At 42.2% G+C, this 22,922-nt stretch overlaps 1 protein-coding gene across 7 annotated transcripts in view; it reads right to left on the bottom strand.

Annotated features, from left to right (window-relative positions):
* Positions 1–4,722: 4,722 nt before the first annotated feature.
* Positions 4,723–22,922, bottom strand: part of rabl2 (RAB, member of RAS oncogene family-like 2) — a 34,138-nt gene continuing 15,938 nt past the window's right edge. For 6 of the 7 annotated variants that reach the window (XM_063072944.1, XM_063072939.1, XM_063072940.1 and 3 more), the window contains 3 exons: positions 20,920–21,017; positions 16,208–16,291; positions 4,730–7,113 (listed from right to left, as the gene is read on the bottom strand). In XM_063072944.1, the coding sequence (XP_062929014.1) occupies positions 7,042–7,113; positions 16,208–16,291; positions 20,920–21,017 (254 nt within the window). In that variant the 3' untranslated portion in view covers positions 4,730–7,041. Of the gene's footprint in view, positions 7,114–8,466; positions 8,529–16,207; positions 16,292–20,919; positions 21,018–22,922 lie in introns of all 7 variants that reach the window. The other variant, XM_063072945.1, reaches the window with a different exon arrangement.

Genomic DNA, 22,922 nt, shown 5'->3' with positions numbered 1-22,922 from the left:
GAGGTCTGGAATAAAAGAGCAGGGATGTGATGCTGAGGTTTTATAAGGCACTGGTGAGGCCTCACCTTGAGTATCGTGAACAGCTTTGACTCCTCAGCTAAGAAAAGATGTACTGGCACTGGACAGGGTTCAGAGGAGGTTCACAAGGATGATTCCAGGAATGAAAGGATTATCACATGAAGAATGTTTGATGGCTCTAGGTCTGTACTCATTTGCACCCACCCGCCTATTCTCCATAACCCTTAATTTCCCTTCTATGTAAAAAATTATCCAATCTTGTCTTAACTATATTTACTGAGGTAGCCTCCACTGCTTCATTAGGCTGAGAATTCCACAGATTCAACACTCGCTGGGAAAAGCAGTTCCTCATCTCTGTCCTAAATCTACTCCCCCGAACCTTGAGGTTATGTCCCCTAGTTCTAGTCTCACCTACCATTAGAAGCAAATTTCCAGCCTCTAACTTATCTATCCCTTTCTTAATTTTATACATTTCTATAAGATCTCCTCTCATTCTTCTGAATTCCAGCGAGTATGGTCCCAGGCAACTCAATCTCTCCTCATTGTTTCAATAGCACATTTAACATCAGAGAAATGTATACAATAAAACCCTGAAATTCCTTTTCACAAACATCCACGAGAACAGGAGTGCCCCAAAGAATGAATGACAGTTGAACGTTAGAACCCCAAAGCACACCCCCCTCAGCTCCCACCTCCCACACATAAGCAGCAGCAAAGCAATGACCCCCTCCACCCCCCACTGAGCACTCAAGCGTGCAGCAAAGCATCAATGAAGACACAGACTTGCTGTACCCCAAAGGCTAATCATTCACCTGGTATTCGACATACCACAGGCTCTCTCTCTCCCTAATAAGGGAAAAAGAGGTGTCCCCGTTTCACAGCAAGAGGGGAAACATAACAAAACAACTCGCCAATTTATGGTGTTAAAATTCTGTTGCGCGCTTTTTTCGAGCTCTGTTCCCAAAGAACTTGGGTCTCTGGATACATAACCAGCAACTAGCTCGCTGCTTTCGATCTTCCGTCTCCCACAATGCACCCAGGTAGCGGCACCAACTTTGAGTCCACCCGCCTCCAGAGCCACGAAAATCTGGCACCCTGAAAGCACGCTTGTCTTCTAGGGCGCATCGTTAACATATCGAAAAACAGCCAGTCGTGAGACCCTAAGAGCCAGACCCATTTCCACAAAGAACCAAAGTTAGCATGTAACTCCAGGTCAGGGTCTTCAAAAGAACCCCGAAAAAGAAATAAAAGAGATATTAAAGATAAAAAAAATAGAGCTGTTTCCAAAGATGCAAACAAAGGAGTTGCCATTAGGCACCATCGTCCTCCTAAGTCCGTCCTGTCTAACCCACTTATCTCTGGAATCAACCTGGTGAACCTCCTCTGTACCATCTCCAAAGCCAGTATGTTGTTGTTGGTCAGTCATTAAGTTGAATCTGACTCTTCATGACCTCAAGGACTCCGACACACCAAGCCTTGTTGGAAACTGCCTCTCTGATCCTCCAACAACATTCGCTTTGTCTGAGCTATATTATACATCCATCATAGCCTCTGTCACCCTCTCCTTTTATTTCTGTTGTACCTAACATGAGAGTCTTCTCCAAGGAATCCTGTCTTCTCATGATGTGGCCAAAATATTTGAGTTTTTGTCTCAAAATCAAGCCTCCTAGTGAGCAGTCTGGTTGTATTTCTTCAAGTATTGACTTGTTCGATCTTCTTGCTGTCCAACGAACTCGTAACACTTTTCTCCAGCATCCAAGTTCAAAGGCGTCAATTCTTTTTTATTCAGCCTTACTAATAGTCCAGCTCTCACAGCCATACATCACAACTGGAAATACTATAGATTTGACCGTACAGATCTTCATAGACAATGTTATGTCTCTGCTCTTCAGTAATTTATCTAAATTTACCACTTGTGCACTCCCCAGAAGTAAGTGCCATTTAATTTTGCAGCTGCAGATACCATCTGTAGAAATCTTTGAAACAAGGAAGACAAAATCCGTCACTGCTTCCACTTCCTTTCCATTTATTACCACAGAGTTAATAGGGGCTGGTCAACATAATCTTGGTTTTCTTAAGATTGAGCAACAAGCCAGCTTTTGTGTTTTCTTCTTTCACTTTGATTAGAAATTTCCTCAGATCCTCCTCATTTTCAGCCACTAAAATATTATCTGCATACTTAAAGATGTTAATATTTCATCCGGCAATTTTGATTCCAACATTTGACTCCTCTAAACCAGCATTTCTCATGATGTGTTCAGCATATAGATTAAATAAGTAGGGTGACAGTATGCAATCTTGTTGTACTCCCTTTTCAATCTTGAACCAGTTTGTTTTTCCATGTTCAGTTCTAACTGTTGCTTCTTGATCTTCATACAAGTTTCTAAGGCAGATCAGATGTCCAGATATACCCATTTCTTTAAGGATTTGCCATAGTTTATTGTGGTCCACACTGTCGAAGGCTTTAGAGGAATCAATAAAACATAGATAAATACTTTTCTGGAATTCCCTCGATTTCTCTATTATCCAGCGAAGGTTAGCAATTCGTAAGCAAAAGCCAGTATATCTTTCCTCAAGTAAGGAGACCAGAACTGCACACAGTTCACCAGGTGTGGCCTCACCAGTACCCTGCATGGCTGCATAATCTCCCTGCTCTTAAATTCAATCTCTCTAGCAATGAAGGCTAACATTTCAATTGCCATCTTGATAACCTGCTGCACCTGCAAACCAAGATTTTGTGATTCGTGCACAAGCACTCCCATGTTCTTCGGCACAGCAGCATGCAGCAATTTTTCACCATTTAAATAATAATCTGCTCTTTCCTTTTTCCCTTCCAAAGTGGATGACCTCACATTTACCAATATTGCCCTCCATCTGCCAGACCCTTTCCCACTCACTTAACCTATCTATATCTCTCTGCAGACTCTCCGTATCTTCTGCACAATCTGCTTTTCCACTCAATTTAGTATTATCAGCAAACTTAGATACACTACACTCGGTCCCCTCTTCCAGGTCGTTAATGTATAATGTCAACAGAACCAACCCTGCAGTGCACTGCTGACCACTGATTAGAGTAACACCCATGTATCCCAACTCTCTGCTTTCTATTAGTTAACCAATACTCTATCCATGCTAATACATCGCCCCCAACTCTCTGCATCCTTATCTTATGGATAAGTCTTTTATGTGGCACCTTATCAAACTCCTTCTGGAAATCCAAGTAAATACTATCTGTTCCCCACTATCCACTGCACTCTTTATATCCTCAAAGAACTACAGTAAGTTTGTCAAACAGAATCTGCCTTTCCTGAATCCATGCTGCGCCTGCGTGATGGATCCATTTCTTTCCAGCTGCCTCCCTCCATATTTCTTCTTTAATGATAGCTTCAAGCATTTTCCCAACTACAGATGTTAAACTAACTGGCCAATAGTTACCTGCCTTTTGCCTACATCCTTTTTTGAACAGTGGCGTGACATTTGTTGTCTTCCAATCTACCTGCTCAGAGTCCAGAGAATTTTGACAAGTCATCAACAAAGCCTCTACTACTGCCATTTCTTTCAGTATCCTAGGATCCATTCCATCAGGACCAGGGGACTCATCTATCTTCAGGCCCACAAGTTTGCTCAGCGCTATCCCTTTAGTGATAGCCATTGTATCGCGGTCCTCACCTCACAACGCATCCATAACATCTCTCTTTGGCACGTTAAGACGTGTCCTCCACCATGAAGACCGACACAAAATAGTCATTCAAAGCTTCTGCCATTTCCTCATTACTTAATATCAATTCCCCCTTCTTGTCCTCCAAGGGACCTACTTCCACTTTAGCCACCTTTTTTCACTTTATATAATTATAAAAACTTTAATTTCCGTTTTTATATTTTGTGCTCATTTATTTTCATAATCTTGCTTCACTTTCTTTATTACTCACTTAGTGTTCTCTGTTGCTTTTTAAAGTTTCCCCAATCTTCCAGTTTCCCACTACTCTTGGCCACTTTGTATGCATGAGCTTTTAGTTTGATGCCTTCTTTTATTTATATAACATTCAAAAGGTTTCAATGAGATTCCCCCATCCTCCTTCCAAATTCCAGCGAGTACAGGTTCAAAACCATCAATCACTCCTCATACGACAAGTCTTTTATTCCCAGGATCAAAATCTTGAACTTGCTCTGAAACCTCTCTAACGTCAGCAGATCCTTTCTTAAATAAAGGCCCAAAACTGCTCACAATACTCTAACTAAGGACTCACTATTGCCTTCTAAAGCTTCAGTATTACATCCTTGCTTTTATGTTCTAGTCCTCTCGAAATGAATGCTAACATTTGCCTTCCTCACCACTAACTCAACCCTATAGGGAAAATAGCCTATAGGGAATCCTACATGACTCCCAAGACCCTTCGCAACTGGAATTTTTGAATTTTCTCCCCATTTGTAAAATAGTCTACGCTTTCACTCCTTCTACCAATATGTATGACCATACACTCCCCCATACTGTATTCCATCTGGCACTTCTTTGCCAATTCTCCTAATCTGTCCTTCTGCAGCCTCCCCACTTCCTGCCCCAACACTACCTGCCCCTGACCTATCTTCACATTGTCGCAAACTTGGCCACAGAGCTATCAATTTTATCATCCAAAACTGACATGTACAAAGAATAGGTCCCAACACCAACCCCTGCAGAACACCCCGATTCACTGGCAGCAATCACAAAAAATTCCCTTTATTCCCACTCTTTGCCTCCTGCCAATCAGCCAATGCTCTATCCATGTTAGTATCTTTCCTGTAATACCATGGGCTCTTATCCTGTTAAGCAGCACCTTGTAGGTCCTGCTGAGAAAGCAATGCAACTGTAGCAGGACTTAAAACAAATTGGAAGAATGGGCAAAAAAGTTGGCAGATGGAATAGTGATGGGAAATGTATGATAATGCACTTTGGTGAAAGGAACAATAGTGTAGAATATTATCTAAATTGGGAGAAAATTCAAATATCAGAGGCACAAAGGGACTCAGGAGTCCTCGTGCAAGACTCCCAGAAGGTTAATTCACAGGTTGAGTCTGTAATAAAGAAGGCAAATGCAATGTTGACATTTATTTCAAGGGCAAAAGAATATAAAAACAAGGAGATAACGATGAAGCTTTATAAGACACTAGTCAGGCCGCACTTAGGAGTATTGTCAACAGCTTGGTGTCCCTTGTCTCAGAAAGGATGTATTGTTATTGGAGAAGGTCCAGAGAAGATTCACAAGGATGATTCTGGGAATGAAGGGGTTAACATATGAGCAGCATTTGGCAGCTTTGGGCCTGTACTCACGGGAATTTAGAAGAATGCGTGGGGATTTCATTGAAACCTACCGAATGTTGAAAAAACTAGATAAGGCGCAGGTGGAGAGGATGTTTCCTTTGGTGGGGGTATCCAGAACTAGAGGGCACTGCTTCAAAATTGAGGGGTGACCCTTCAGAACAGAGGTAAGGAGGATTTTTTTTAGCCAGAGAATGGTAAATCTGTGGAATGCTCTGCCACGCACTGCGGTGGAGACCAAGTTCATTGGTATATTTAAAGCCGAAGTTGATAGATTCCTGATGAGTCGGGGCATCAAGGGATATGGCAAGAGGACAGGTGGATGGGGTTGAATAGGATCCAGGATTAGCCATGATGAAATGGCAGAGTAGACTCAATGGGCTGAATGGCCTAATTCTGCTCCTATGTCTTATGTTCAGTACATTATCAAAGGCCTTCTGAAAATCCAAGTATGCTACATCCATCGATTGACCTTTGTCTATCCTATGTTACTTCAACAGAATTCCAATCAGGCAAGATCTTCCCTTAATGATGCTGGGATTGAACCCAGAACCCCAATGCCCAGAGCTGTAAATGCATTGTGCTAACCACCGTGCTACCATGGTGCCACAAACTGATGCAGTGCAGCCAGCCTAAACAGATTCTACACTCACTAGATAGAAGGCATCCGTTTGTCTTGCGAGACCATGGATCTGCGCCTGGAAAGTCTTCACCCTCCAGGGCGCAGGCCTGGGCAAGGTTGTATGGAAGACCAGCAGTTGCCCATGCTGCAAGTCTCCCCTCTCCACAGCACCAATGTTGTCCAAGGAAAGGGCATTAGGACCCATACAGCTTGGCACCAGTGTCGTCGCAGAGCAATGTGTGATTAAGTGTATTGCTCAAGGACACAACACGTTCCCTCGGCTGGGGCTCTAACTCACGGCCTTCAGGTCGCTAGTCCAATACCTTAACCACTTGGCCATGTGCCCACACTAGATAGCCTATACACTTATATTTCCTGATAAAGAACATTGAATAAACACCTTATTTTCTTTGCCACTTCATAGTACAAGGCACCAAGACCAACTGTAAGACAGCTGACCTTGGTCTCCGCAGAGGGAAACTGTGATAGTGGCCATGATTTCCAGTGTTACACCACATGGAATATATCCACATTCAATACCACAAGAACTGAGAATTCCTCTCTTATCTAAAAGTACATGGCTATGAATTTTCTATGTGGAATGGGTGAAAGTAATTGTATGAAGTATTAAAAAGCCATTAAAAGATCACACAATAAACAGCAGTGTAGAATCAGTTTTTGCACACACATCCATGCTTGCTGTAATAACACACAATCAGGGCACAAAGATTGTAACATGGAGTTGAGTGATGCTCAACTTCATCTGTTGGTGTGAAAAAATACAGAAATGTCACTAAATAAATTTCAAAGAAACACACTGTAATTATTACATTTGAAACCACTTCCTATTCATCATTTGAATAGTGGGGAAAATTCTAGTTCTTTCTCCATATACTTCATTTTTCAAATGCCTGAAGAGATGAACAAATGGGAAGAGGAGTCAAGGAAACAGATATCCTTCCAAAATATAAAATTCAATGAAGTGTCAGTGTTGAACTTCAGTCAAGTTAAGTTCCTTACTCAGTCTGTAAGATTGAGGGAGACCAAATGTTATCCTGCACAGAACACAGAGCTTGTCCAAGTCTCCTCCCCTCTACAAATATCATTATGGCAATTCAGACTGATCCTCCTTTGGCTGGTCATCCCTGGCCTCCTTGTTTGCTTCAAGGTCAAAATTCTGTTGGGAGAAATGAACAAGAGAGCATAAGGCTAGTTATAGAGAGCATGCTAAGCACACATTCATTCTCCTCCTCTGTGCTGCCCAAGTCACAGAATCACAACCCTCTGGCACATGATCTCATTGTCCTTCAGTCTAAACTGGTCTCATTGCAAGGGAACTAATCCCAATATCAGGCTCCTCAGAACTTTCTTTCAAACCTCAAGCAATCCTGCTGTCCTACTATGGTCTTAATTCCAATCTAGACTAATCCTACTGATCTACTCTCTCACCATAATCTGGAATCTGTCCCGAATTTGTTCACCAAGCAACATTTTAAAGCAATAACAATGGGTAATTGTAGGTATAATAGAGATAAATTTCCAAATAGGGCGATGCATTGCTGGAATGGAAACTTGGAGACCATGGTGCTTAAAGTGCTTGCCTTTCCAGATGACAACAACCACAGGTTGGGAGGTTTAGTCATAAAAGCCTTTTTAAGTTACTACAGTGTGTTAGCATATAGCAGAAGAATCTGTTGTCTGCAGCCACACTATGGCGATGGTGAGGAAGTGAAGTTAAAGATGGCAAAATGGCTACTTGCCCTAATTGGACGATATCCTCCTTTATTTGCCTAAATTTTCATTTAATCCAAATACACTTGTTCACATTATAAATCATACCAGTTTCTAACCATCGACATAAATTCCTCCTCAGTAGATCTGGCCATTTGACCTGTAGACACTTCCCTTTTTTCAAACCATATCAACCTGATTAAACAGTGACCGAACAGAAATGAAAAAAAAGAAAAAAATGTAGGTCTTTCAATGCCTTGAACAATTGCTCTCAATTTAATTGATATCTATGGAAGGATGTTCCAGCCTTCTTCCATGTGTTTGAAGTTAATTGGTAACATGGTACATGGCCCAAACAATGACTAAGTAACATCTCTGGAAAGGATAGAGAGAAGCAAGCAACAAGCCCGTGACTCAGTGTGTTAAAGACTTATACAATGTTTTTTATATTTTTCTGTTTTTATTTCATATTTTAAGCATCTGTGGCATTTATTTATGTAGAGATACAGCACAGAGCAGACTCTTCTGGCCCAACAAGCCACACCACCCAGCAGCCCACCTATTTAACCTTAGCCTAATCACAAGACAATTTACAGTGATCAATTAACCTATTAACCGGTAAGTCTTTGGACTATCAGAGGAAACCAGAGCACCCAGAGGAAACCTACACAATTACAGGGAGCAGAAAACTCCTTACAGATGGCGCAATATTTAACTCCTATCTGTGAATGCTTTAAGCTGTAATAGTGTCATGCTAACCACTACGCTACTGTATTCATTCACAAGTTTAAGTACTCACCTAGGCCCAATAAAGAGGTCTTAGCTAGTGTAGCACACTGTTGCATCTTAATGTTCCTGCACCTGTCAAATGAAAATAATCATCTCGGAACCTTGATTCAGTGACTGAGATTCTGGGAGTGTATGCGGAATACACATTATCCATGCACATGTACATTACAAACACGTGTTCACATAAATAGTGGATTTTGGTTAATTGGGCCATCGGTTAATCGGGGCAGCCGCTTATTTGGGAAAACTCTTAAAGAACAGATACAAATCAAGAAAATAACCAGGATTCCCTTTGTTTATTTGGGACACTATACCAAATAGTTTCTAATTAGCATCAGTTGCATGCATGTCATGTGGACGTTGGACACAGCATCCTTCAAGCATTGCTCATTACATGACTGAAATCATACCGCATTTTGAGAGGAAGAAGCATAACTCAAATGTATCAGTATCGCAGTGGAATAAAGGGAATTACAGAGGCATCAGAGAGGAGCTTAACCAGGTGGACTAAAGGATACTGATGGGTATGGCGGCACAGCAGAGATGGCTGAGGTTTCTGGGAATAGTTCACAAGGCATAGGATAGATATGTTCCACAGAGGAAGAAGTTCTCAGTTGGCAACCGTGACTGACAAAGGAAGTTAAGGACTGCATAAAAGCCAAGGAAAGGGCATATAAGGTTGCAAAAGTAAGTGGAAAGTTGGATAATTGGAAAGCTTTTAAAATCTAACAAAAGGCAACAAAAAAAGCTATAAGGGAAAAGATGAAAAATGGCAGACTAGCCAATAATATAAAGCAGGATACCGAAAGATTTTTCAGTTATATAAAGAGTAAAAGAGTGAATATTGGACCACTGAAAAATGATGCTGCTGAGGTAGTAATGGGGGTGAAAGGAATGGCAGATGATAGTCAGAGGCTTTTTCCCAGGGCTGAAATGGTTGCCACAAGAGGACACAGGTTTAAGGTGCTGGGGAGTAGGTACAGAGGAGACGTCAGGGGTAAGTTGTTTTATTCAGAATGTGGTGAGTGCGTAGAATGGGCTGCCAGCAATGGTGGTGGAGGTGGATACCATAGGGTCTTTTAAGAGACTTTTGGATAGGTACATGGATCTTAGAAAACGAGATGGCTACGGGTAAGCCTAGTAATTTCTAAGGTAAGGACATGTTCAGCACAACTTTGTAGGCCAAAGGGCCTGTATTGTGCTGTAGGTTTTCTATGTAACTTAATGGGTACTTTGCATCTGCCTTCATTGTGGAAGACACTAGTAGTGTGCCAGAGAGCAGGAGTGAATGCCATTCCTATTACAAAGAAAAACGTGCTTGGCAAACTGAAAGGTCTCAAGGTGGATAAGTCACCTGGACCAGATGGACTACATCCTAGAGTTCTGAGAGAGGTTGCTGAAGAGATAATGGATGCAATGGTCATGATCTTTCAAGAATCACTTGATTCTGGCATTGTCCCGGAGGTCTGGAATATTGCAAATGTCACTCCACTCTTTAAGATGGGAGGAAGACAAAAGAAATGAAATTATAGGCCAGTTAGCCTGGTGATAAAATAAATCAAAATCAGCGTGGTGTCTGTAAAGTGAAATCTTGCCTGACAAATCTGTAGTTCTTCAAGGAAGTAACAAGTAGGGTGGACAAAGGAGAGGCAGTGGATGCCATTTACTTGGATTTTTGGGTGCTTGATAAGATGCCTCACATGACGTTGCTTAACAAAATAAAATCTTATGGCGTTAAAAGAAAGATACTGGCATGGATAGCAGAATGGCTGACAGGCAGGAGGCAGCAATTGGGAAAAGGGACCTTTTCTGATTAGCTACTGGTGACTAGTGGTGCTTCTCAAGGGTCAGTATTGGGACTGCTACTTTTCACATTGTTTGTCAGTGACTTAGATAATGGAATTGATGGCCTTGTGGCAAAGTTTGCGGATGATACGAAGAAAAGTGGAGGGGTAGGTAGTGCTGAGTAAGCAACATAACTCAAATTGGAAGAATAGGCAAAGAAGTAGCAGATGGAATACAGTGTTGGGAAATGTAATAATGCATTTTAGGAAAAGGAATGACAGTGAAGACTATTATCTAAATGGGGAGAAGGTTCAAACATCAGAGGTGCAGAGGGACTTAGCAGTCCTCGTGCATGGCTCCTAGAAGGTTAAATTCCAGGTCGAGTCTGTGGTAAAGAAGTCAAATTCAATGTTGGGATTTATTTCAAGTGGGAATAGAATACAAAAGTAAGGAGATAATGCTGAGACTTTTTAAGACACTAGTCAGGCCGCACTTGGAGTATTATCAAGAGTTTTGCCCATATCTCAGAAAGGATGTATTGTCATTGGAGAGTCCAGAGGAGATTCATGGGGATGATTCTGGGAATGAAGGGATTAACATGAGGAGCATTTGGCAGCTTCGGGTTTGTACTCACTGGAGCTTAGATGAATCCGGGGGGATCCCATCGAAACCTACCAAATGTTGAAAGGACTAGATAGGGTGAATGTAGAGAGGATGTTTCCTATGGTGGGGGCATCCAGAACAAAAAGGCACAGACTCAAAATTGAGGGGCGACCCTTTAGAACAGAGGTAAGGAGGAATTTGTTCTTAGCCAGAGAGAAGTGAATATGTGGAGTGCTCTGCCACAGACTGCAGGGGAGGCAAAGTCTATGGGTATATTTAAGGCATAAGTTGATTGTTTCCTGATCAGTCAGGGCATCAAAGGATATTCTGAGAAGGCAGGTGCATGGAGTTGAGTGGGAGCTGGGATCAGCCATAATGGAATGGCCGAGCAGACTAATTCTTCATCTATGTCTTATGGAGCGAATAATTTTAAAATGGCATCACTTCTGTGCGTATGTGTTCATAAAGCAGTTCCAACATATTGATGTGGTCATAAAGAAGGCAAGACAGTGGCTATACTTTATTAGGAGTTTGAAAAGATTTGGCATGTCAATAAATACACTCAAAAACTTCTATAGATGTACCGTGGAGAGCATTCTGACAGGCTGCATCACTCTCTGGTACAGAGGGGCTACTGCACAGGACCGAAAGGAGCTCCAGAAGGTTGTAAATCTAGTCACCTCCATCTTGGGTACTAGCCTACAAAGTACCCAGGATATCTTTGGGAAGTGGTGTCTCAGAAAGGCAGTGTCCATTATTAAGGACCTCCAGCACCCAGGGCATGCCCTTTTCTCACTGTTACCATCAGGTAGGAGGTACAGAAGCCAGAAGGCACACACTCAGCGATTCAGGAACAGCTTCTTCCCCTCTGCCATCCGATTCCTAAATGGACATTGAAGCTTTGGGCACTACTTCACTTTTTTTAATGAACAGTATTTCTGATCTTGCACATTTTTAATAATCTGTTCAATATTGTTACATGCCTCAAGGAGATCTGTGATTTTTTTGTAAGAATGATGTAATGGTTTTTTGGAGGTCACCTGACGTAATTTTCCCGCCAATGTGAGGTCACGTGATGACATGTGCACCACAGGTATATAAGGGTAGACCCCAGATGACGCAGTTAGTTTTCAGTTTTTAGATTTTCAGGTAGAACGTACTGTGTCTCCGTTTCTGTTGCGTATTTGTTTTTATAACGCAGTTTCATTTTTTAAACAGTTGTTACATTCTGTTGCAAGATACAATATTATTGAACTGGAAATTTTTGGCTAGATGTGCTGATTTACCCTATTCCAGCAGTAGAAGGGAGAGTGAAGACTTTATCGAAGTACAGGATCGAAGGATTAAGTGGAGTCAGTATCGTTTGGCAGTTTAACAAAGGATCAACCTTATTGAGTCTTCGTTGAAGGAGTAGCGACCTGCATCGGAGATAACTCTTGCGAAAAGAGCAAAGAGTTCATGCAAAGGTTTGCTCTCTAGAAACCAAGGTCAGTTGTTTTAAACTGTTCATTTACTGCATCGTGCATCCTTTAGACAGAACCAGCAGGAAAGTCGCGTCTAGGAAGAAATCCTTCCCAATTGAACGTATAAATCTGTTGGACTTTCAAATTTACCATTTTAAGAACTATATCTGACTTTATCGCTTTAAGAACTGTTTCTGCATTTAACGCCTTAAGAACCAGTGCCGAGTGACGATTTGTTGAATGGCTGCATAACGGTTAACTTCCGGTTAAAGTTTTCATTTTTTTTAATCGTTTATCCGTGTTTAATAAATGTTTGGTTGTTTTTATATAACCTGCCTCGATTGATATTCATTGTTGCCAGTTACGTAACAATATACATAATTGATTTACTTGTTTATTTATTATGCTTTATTTTATTTATTATTTTTTCTCTCTCTGCTATATTATGTATTGCATTGAACTGCTGCTGCTAAGTTAACAAATTTCACGTCACAACCTGATTCTGATTCTTGTCACTGATAGTTCACAAGTAATAAACAGTATGACAATTCAGACAACACACTTCAAAGTTACTGGTGAATGCAGCAGGCCAGGCAGCATCTCTGGGAAGAGCTACCTCTTCCTAGAGATGCTGCCTGGCCTGCTGCATTCACCAGCAACTTTGATGTGTGTTGCTTGAATTTCCAGCATCTGCAGAATGCCTCGTGTTTGCGATGACAATTCAGACCTGTTTTTCTGACTGTGGTTTTAAACAGTTGGGCTCGGAGATTCCAGAAACAGCCAGCAGTAAAAATGAAATGATTTCATTTCAACAAGTTAAGAACCATGAAGAATTTGAAGGCATTAACAATTATCTTAAATATTACAATGAAAATAAAAATTTGGAGGATGCAATTGTCAAAAGCATTGTTTGAAAGCAGTCCATTATCTGCATGAGGTGATTTTGTTCATTTACAATCAATCCAATGAATGCAGCACTATACACTGGATGAATTCCACAAACACAAGGGATTCTGAAGTTGCATTCCAGAGCAACACACACAAAATGCTGGAAGAACTCGGCAGATTAGGCAGGATCTACAGAAATGAATAAACAGTCAACATTTCAGGCCGAGACCCTTCATCAGGATTGGATGAATTCTGCCATCAGTAACAATTAGGAACAAGTACACAGTTTTATAGTACTGTAATAGTTTTGCTAGTGTTCTAATTTGTTCTGTATTTCATTTAAATGCATACATAACTTGTTACCCAGTTAAATGTTAGCTTGTCTTCTTTATGCCTTTTTAACTATTTCCATGAAACTTCTGCTAATTGAGGCAGCCTCTTAATTGAGCCAAAATGTGTCATTTCTGATGTGTCCCGATTAAAACACTTGGATCAATCTTGGTCGAAATGCTACTCTGTGGACGACGACCTATCAAAGAGTTTCCATTGTCCTTCAGGAGAAAGCAGAATGCAGAGGCACATGTGGTTTGTGGTTCAGCATTAATCGAGTTTCTTTTCATGGTAGCGCCCAATGCAGTGAAATACTGGCCACAGGTCTGGCCACCTCATTCTAACACATCATTGCCACCTTCTGGCTCAGGCCTAATACTGCAATCGATAGTGCTGAATGAACATCAGGTTCTATCTCATAACAAATAACTATAAATGGCAATTGATCAGTACCTTCAGCTGGATTGCAGTTAACCATTCAGGTAATCTTCAAAAAGCTAATGATAGCAGATAGATATTCACTTATGAGATGAATCGGGGGGACTGAGTCAAAGGAAATGCTGTCAAAAGGCAGAGGAACAAAATGCGATCTCACCTATGGCAACCAAATCAGTTGGCTCAGAGAAGGGCACCACTGAGCCGTTCTTTGGCAACTGTAATGCCATGAAAGATAATAATAAGAACAGAAGCTTGCCAAATCAGTTTATGTCTGTAATAAAGCTCATACCGCTATCCACTGCATGGAAATAACAAAGAAAACCTGTTTATGAATCAGCAGACTGGAGCCACAATACCAAAACAACTTCAAAAGGTCCTCATACCATGAATAGTTGCAGTTCTTAACTGAAGAGCATCCAGAAAGGACGTCAATGATCAAATTGGTTATGTGAATAATGACTGCAACCTGTGAGAGTGAATATGCGGAGTACATCCAGAGACTGCAACATAGCAAACTCCGAAATGCACACAGACATATGCTCACACACACTTGAAAGGGCCATAAAGAGGCAGACAGATATGGAGTTGGGTGAGCAACAAATACAGATAGGATAGCAAGGGATCTAAGGCAGGCATCTTGTGTGGTGGGAGGTCATGGTGGTTAGGAAGAGGGAGGTACTGAGTGAAGCAGGAGACCAGGGTGCTTATTGGAAAGTAATCCACAGAGCAGGAAAAAGTCAGCTCCAGTTTATTGTTTGGGTTTCCTCTCAGTGCAAAGTCAGTCGAATAAGCAACAGAAGATGTTGTGACGTATTGCAGGTGATTCATAGTGTAGGTTAATCTCAAACTCCAATATCTATCCTATGCCTCATTGAGCTCACAATGCATTCTCTCAGCAAATTCAATTAGTAAATTGAAATGTTCTTCCATTAAACATTGAAAGGGGCGGGGGTGCTGGTGAATGATATAGGACAGCCTGAACGGCAGCTCCATTTGCCTTTAGGTGAGGAAGGGTAGGTAAAATAGGATGCAGCAGAGGTGGGTGGATATACGGGTATGGTTGAGCAGGAGTACTGAAAGCTAATGAGTGACCTGGATAGGGGATTAGCATTTATGGAGTGGTGTATTATTGGAGGTTGTTGGAGGAGTGGGCACAGTCCAGGTAAAACAGTAAGGGATCTGTAATGCAAGTACAAGTGTAGGAGGAAGGCTGAGGTAAGAAACCTGGAATATCCTTTTTACCGACCGCAGGAGATTTCCGGGATCATTTTGGTAGCGGTATACATTCCACCTCAGGCCAGTGTCAATCAGATTTTAGATGAATTAAGCAATGAGATCAACATGCACGAAACAGCGCACTCTAACACCTTCACCATCATTTTGGGGGATTTCAACCAGGCCAGTCTGAAAAAAAATCACTAAGCAACTACCATCAACAGATCACTTGCAATACTATAGGAAACAACACACTGGAGCATTGTTACACCACCATCAAGAACGCCTACCATGCTATTCCACGCCCTCACTTCGGGAAGTCTGATCACCTGGCTGTACTTCTACTCCCTGAGTATAGGCAGAGACTGAAGACTGCAGCACCAGTAGTGAGGACCTTTTAGTCTATTTAGTATATGTATACTGTAATTGATTTTTTTTTTTCCTTCTTCTTCCTCCTCCATCTTATGTATTGCATTGAACTGCTGCTGCTAAGTTATCAAATTTCATGACACATGCCGGTGATAATAAACCAGATTCTGAGAAGTCTAGCAGGCCAGTAGCAGGAGGGCTTCAGGAAATGGTCATTGGGGTTGGGAATGGTACAGATAAAGTACCTGCAGGGTTAAAAATATAAAGGATTGTCAATAAGATAGGCAAGGCACAGGAGGATGCTGAGCACATCGGAGAGGGATCCAGAAGTCTGTAGGGTGCATAAAATGAAGAACTGTAACCCGAGGAAAAAAAAGCAGCACGAAGGTTAGTGAAATGAGAGGGGTTCAGGAGAAGGACTGGTAAGATGAGGAGGGATTCAGGAGGACAGTCAGCCATGTAGGGATTGATAGTAAAACAATGTGATACTTCTTGATGTACCTGCATCCTGGATCCTCACCTGCAAGGGGGAAAAGATGCATCCAGGGAAATTGGCAGAATGCCTTACCACCCTGACTAATTCCCAAGGCTGAAAGAACTGCCACGATTACACTGACAATGTCAGCCCTACCCCACCCAGTTCAGCAAATAAAAGCTTACCTCCAGCTCCCGCATGACTTCATCCATAAAATCACTACTGTTTTGTTTGTATGACATTGCCAATTTTATTGTGTCACGAAATAACTGCAGAAGGAACAGGAAAGAGAGGAGGTGACTTTCAAAACCTTGACTTCAACAACTTTCACAGGGTTTTTTTTAAAGTACATCATTGTAACATTGCAGAAAATGTGACAGCCATTTTGCGCGTATCACAATCCCACAGACAAGACAGAATGGGCTGATCACTTCTCCAAACACAACTATAGGGTCTTCCATGCACATCTGAGCAGACAGGCAGAGCCTTAAGTCAACATTTTATCCATGGTAGTAAATTCCCTCAGTAATATCTTCAATTTCAGCTGTGATTCTGTGGTAGCACTCTTAGCTCTTAGGTCATTAAATTTTTGTTTTAATCACCCCAACCCAGATACTTGAGCATATTAAATGTTGGCTGACATTTTTTTTTGTCCAATCATGGAGTGAAATGGAATCTACAGCATAGGAGCAGAATATTCTTTCCTAGCTAGCCTATGCTGTTATTTATTTAGCATACAAATAATTCCACACGGGTTTCCCCCACTCAAATTAAATCTTTCCATCCTACCTCCACATCCTTATGTTCCCTGTTGCAAAATGCATTTTTTGACTAAATGGGTCATCCTGACTCAAACTCATTGTTATAAATTTAAAATATACAGTAGTCTACTGTGCTATTTTATGACAGTAAAGATAATGTAATCTAGTAGATTACAAAATAATAATTAACAGAAAAATTAGTCTGCTTATCTTGGACCATCTCTCACCATCATTACCAGCCCCTACTGCAACCCCTGGCAGCCCCCCTCTAATGTGCATTGGGAGGCTACTGCACTAATTATCCATTTTGATCACTAAAAATAGCATCACATGTTAATAAGGCCATAGCAAAACAAATGTGGCATTTAGCTCATTTCTGTTGGAAAAGAATTGAGAAATTATGGTTCTATGACAAACCAGCATAAACTTGGTTGGATCACACTGGGAATACTGTGCAAAGATTTAACCTCCATTTTAGAAAATGGAAAAAGTACTGGAAGGGCTGTGCACTGGAAATGTGAGGAAAGACTGATCGAAGTAGGGCTCTTTTCTCTGGAACAGTGATGCTCAGATACTAAGTTTGACCATGGTGTAAGAATAACCCAAAGAACCAAATGCCTGTGTCAGCCTTTATTTCTTAGATTTGTAAACATACAGCAAATAAGATTTTTCCTTTTGTTGAAACCTAGCATAACTAATCAATCAGGAAGAAATTTAGAGTAGCCTCTTTTCTACATGTTTATGCAATGGGTCCCATGTTCTAATTTTTCTCAGTGTAATGCATTATTTACTCACTGTTTGCCTCTTTTTTTTTGCATTTCTGAACTTGTGCCCTTTAACTGGACTTCCATCCAGTTGCACTCAACCCCATCATTGCAAAGTGCTTTGAGAGACTGGTTCTATCACATCTGAAATCCTGTCTGCCCACTACCCTGGACTCCTATCAATTTGCCTACCGCACCAACAGGTCAACAGAGGATGCCATCTCCATGGCACTTCTCTCTGCCCTGAGCCACCTGGACAGCCCCAACTCTTACATCAGAATGCTGTTCATTGACTTCAGTTCGGCATTCAATACTGTGATCCCCTCCAAGCTGATCACCAAACTTCGCCAGCTTTATATCAGCGTATCCCTCTGCAATTGGACCTTGGACTTTCTGACTAACAGACCCCAATCAGTTAAGTTAGACAACCTCTCCACCTCCACTCTTACCCTGAACACTGGTGTGCCTCAAGGCTGTGTGCTGAGCCCTCTTCTGTACTCCCTTTTCATCTATGACTGCATTCCTGTACATGGTTCTAACTCCATAATCAAGTTCGCAGACAACACCACGGTGGTTGGTCTGATCAGAGGGGATGACGAGACGGCCTGCACGGATGAGGTCCAGCACCTGGTTGCGTGGTGTGCCAACAACAATCTGGCCCTTAACACCCAGAAGACCAAAGAGATCATTGTGGACTTCAGGCATGCCAGGAGTCACACTCACATCCCCATCTACATCAACGGAACTGTAGTGGAGAATGTATCAAGCTTCAAATTTCTTTGGTGTCTACATTTCCGAGGATCTCACCTGGTCCCTGAACTTCTCCATCCGGATCAAAAAGGCACAACAGCACCTTTATTTCCTGCGGAGCATGAAGGAAGCTCATCTCTGTCCCAGGATACTGACGGACTTGTACCATTGAGAGCATACTCACCAACTGCATCTCAATGTGGTATGGCAATTGTCCCATATCAGACCACAAAGCACTCCAGCATTTGGTGAAAATTGTCCAGCGGACTATCGGCACCCAATTGCCCACCATTGAGAACAATTGATTATGGGGAGCAAGGACATGGCAGACCAATTGAATAATTACTTTGGTTCTGTCTTCACTAAGGAGGACATAAATAATCTTCCAGAAATAGTAAGGGACAGAGGGTCCAGTGAGATGGAGGAACTGAGCGAAATACATGTTAGTAGGGAAGTGGTGTTAGGTAAATTGAAGGGATTGAAGGCAGATAAATCCCCAGGGCCAGATGGTCTGCATCCCAGAGTGCTTAAGGAAGTGGCCCAAGAAATAGTGGATGCATTAGTGATAATTTTTCAAAACTCGTTAGATTCTGGACTAGTTCCTGAGGATTGGAGGGTGGCTAATGTAACCCCACTTTTTAAAAAAGGAGGGAGAGAGAAACCGGGGAATTATAGGCCGGTTAGCCTAACGTCGGTGGTGGGGAAACTGCTGGAGTCAGTTATCAAGGATGTGATAACAGCACATTTGGAAAGCGGTGAAATGATCGGACAAAGTCAGCATGGATTTGTGAAAGGAAAATCATGTCTGACGAATCTCATAGAATTTTTTGAGGATGTAACTAGTAGAGTGGATAGGGGAGAACCAGTGGATGTGGTATATTTGGATTTTCAAAAGGCTTTTGACAAGGTCCCACATAGGAGATTAGTGTGCAAACTTAAAGCACACGGTATTGGGGGTAAGGTATTGGTGTGGGTGGAGAATTGGTTAGCAGACAGGAAGCAAAGAGTGCGAATAAACGGGACCTTTTCAGAATGGCAGGCGGTGACTAGTGGGGTACCGCAAGGCTCAGTGCTGGGACCCCAGTTGTTTACAATATATATTAATGACTTGGATGAGGGAATTAAATGCAGCATCTCCAAGTTTGCGGATGACACGAAGCTGGGTGGCAGTGTTAGCAGTGAGGAGGATGCTAAGAGGATGCAGGGTGACTTGGATAGGTTGGGTGAGTGGGCAAACTCATGGCAGATGCAATTTAATGTGGATAAATGTGAAGTTATCCACTTTGGTGGCAAAAATAGGAAAACAGATTATTATCTGAATGGTGGCCGATTAGGAAAAGGGGAGGTGCAACGAGACCTGGGTGTCATTATACACCAGTCATTGAAAGTGGGCATGCAGGTACAGCAGGCGGTGAAAAAGGCGAACGGTATGCTGGCATTTATAGCGAGAGGATTCGAGTACAGGAGCAGGGAGGTACTACTGCAGTTGTACAAGGCCTTGGTGAGACCACACCTGGAGTATTGTGTGCAGTTTTGGTCCCCTAATCTGAGGAAAGACATCTTTGCCATAGAGGGAGTACAAAGAAGGTTCACCCAGATTGATTCCTGGGATGGCAGGTCTTTCATATGAAGAAAGACTGGATGAACTGGGCTTGTACTCGTTGGAATTTAGAAGATTGAGGGGGGATCTGATTGAAACGTATAAGATCCTAAAGGGATTGGACAGGCTAGATGCAGGAAGATTGTTCCCGATGTTGGGGAGGTCTAGAACGAGGGGTCACAGTTTGAGGATAGAGGGGAAGCCTTTTAGGACCGAGGTTAGGAAAAACTTCTTCACACAGAGAGTGGTGAATCTGTGGAATTCTCTGCCACAGCAAACTGTTGAGGCCAGTTCATTAGCTATGTTTAAAAGGAAGTTAGATATGGCCCTTGTGGCTACAGGGGTCAGGGGGTATGGAGGGAAGGCTGGGTTCTGAGTTGGATGATCAGCCATGATCATAATAAATGGCGGTGCAGGCTCGAAGGGCCGAATGGCCTACTCCTGCACCTATTTTCTATGTTTCTATGTTTCTATGTTTCTATCTACCATAAACGCTGCCTGGGCAGGGCGAAAAGCATTATCAGGGATCTCACCCTAACCATGGACTTTTTACTCTCCTCCCATCCGGTAGGCGCTACAGGAGCCTCTGCTTCCGCACCAGCAGGCACAGGAAGAGCTTCTTCCCTGAGGCTGTGACACTGCTGAACCTCTCATCACAGCGCTAAGCAGTATTGCATCTGTATTGTACTGTCTCAGTACTTTTATATTTGTGTGCTGTAGCACTTTTTTTATTCACAGTTATTTTGTAAATAACACTATTCTTCGCATTTCTGGTCAGATGCTAAATGCATTTCATTGGCTTCGTATCTGTACTTGGCACAATGACAATAAAGTTGAATCTATACCCAATCTAAAATCTAATTACCGCCAACATCATTGGATTGGACAACCGATAAGTCTATACTGATTCTATAACTATGTGCCACTGCTCGTAATATGCCTTGCCACCTCTTGTCTTTCAGCTGTTAATATTGGGATACCAACATTCCCTCAAATGAAAATTCCCATGGCTTTGCACCTACCTTTACTACATTGGTCCCATCAGCTGCTGACACGAAGTAAAAAGGTAACCCATGCTTCTTGGCAAAGTTAAAGCTTTTCTGTGTGATTTTCATATCAGCTGGAAGACAGAAAATAGTGTGGTGTTCATTCCGACGCACACTGGCATCACTATGTACATCAGATACTCTGCAAATCCTCCACCGCTGTTCAAAAACAATCAGTGACCCAGCGCCCAAAACCTGATTCTGAAATTCCAACATGTTTACTCCCCATCTAATGCCTACAATCCACTGCTGTTGGCAGAATTTCAGATGGCGTTGAGGAAGATTACAGGGGCAAGACAGATCACCTAGTTGAGTGGTGTCACAACAACTACTTTGTATTCTGTGTCAGCGAGGGTAAGGAACGGACTGTGGACTTCAGGGAGGGGAAGTAAGGAGAAGATACACCACTGTGTGAAGGAAGAGAAGTGGGGTGCAGTTAGTATTACAAGAGAGAAGGTGCTTTAAAAGCTAAAAGACCCAAAGGTACACAAGTCACTTGGACCAGATGAATTGCACCCTAGGGTTCTGAAAGAGGTGGCATTAGAAATGATCTTTCAAAAATCATTGGGCTCTGTCATAGACTGGAAAATTGCAAACATCACTCCACTTTTTAAGAAAGGAGGAAAGCAGCAGAAAGGAAATTAAGACCAGTTAGCCTGACCTGACGTTAAGAGTTAATTGTTAAGGATGAGGTGATGGAGTACTTGGTGACACAGGACAAGATAGTACAAGTCAGCATAGTTTCCTTCAGGGAAAATCCTGCCTGACAAAACTGTTGGAATTCTTTAAGATTACAAGTAAGATAAATAAAGAGGGTACAGAGGATGTTGTACATTTTGACTTTCAGGACTTTGACAAAGTGCCGCATATGAGGCTACTTACCAAATTAAGAGCCTATGGTATTACAGGAAAATTAAGAGGTTAGAGCATTGGCTGATTGGTAGGAGGCAGCGAGTGGTAATAAAAGGATCCTTTCCTGGTTGGCTGCCAGTGACTAGTGGTGTCCTGCAGGGGTCAGTGTTGGGACCACCTCTTTTTATGCTGTATATAAATGATTTAGATGATGGAATAGATGGCTTTGTTGCCATGTTTGCAGATGATAGGAAGATTGGTGGAGGGGCAAGTAGTGTTGAATAAACAGGTAGAATGCAGAAGGACTTAATAGCTGAGAAGAATGGGCAAGAAAGTGGCAAATGAGATACAATGTTGTAAAATGCATGGTCATGCACTTGGTCGTAGAAATAAATGTGCAGACAATTTTCTAAACAGGGAGAAAACCCAAAAATATGAGATGCAAAGGGATTTGGGAGTCCCTGTGCAGAACAACCTAAAGGTTAACTTGCAGGTTGAGTTGGTGGTGAGGAAGGCAAATGCCATGTTAGCATTCATTTCAAGAGGTCTAGAATACAAGAGCAAGGATGTGATGCTGAGTCTTCATAAGGCACTGGTGAGGCCTCACCTTGAGTATTGTGAACAAGTTTTGGGCCTACCTCATCTTAGAAAAGATGTGCTTGCATTGGAAAGGGTCCAGAGGAGGTTCACAAGGATGATTCCAGGAATGAAAGGGTTATCATACAATGAACATTTAATGCCTCTGCGTTTGTACTTGCTGGAATTCAGAAGGATGAGGGGGGGATCTCATTGAAACCTTTCGAATGTTGAAAGGCCAAGACAGAGTAGGCGTGGAAAGGATGCTTCTCATGGCAGGTGAGTCTAGGACAAGTGGGCACAGCCTCAGGATACAGGAACACCCTATCAAAACAGAGATGCAGAGCAATTCCTTTAGCAAGAGGGTGGTGAATTTGTGGAATTTGTAGCCATTTAAGCTGTGGAGGCCAGGTCATTGGGTATACTTGAGGCAGAGATTGATAGATTCTTGATTGGACATAGCATCAAAGGTTACGGGGGGAAAAGCCAGGAACTGGGGTTGAGGAGGAGAAAAAAAAAAGGATCAACCATGATTGAATGGCTGAGCAGGC

This window comes from Mobula hypostoma, chromosome 20 (genome assembly GCF_963921235.1).
Source record: "Mobula hypostoma chromosome 20, sMobHyp1.1, whole genome shotgun sequence".
Taxonomy (NCBI): domain Eukaryota; kingdom Metazoa; phylum Chordata; class Chondrichthyes; order Myliobatiformes; family Myliobatidae; genus Mobula; species Mobula hypostoma.
This window is presented reverse-complemented; position numbering and strand designations above follow the sequence as displayed.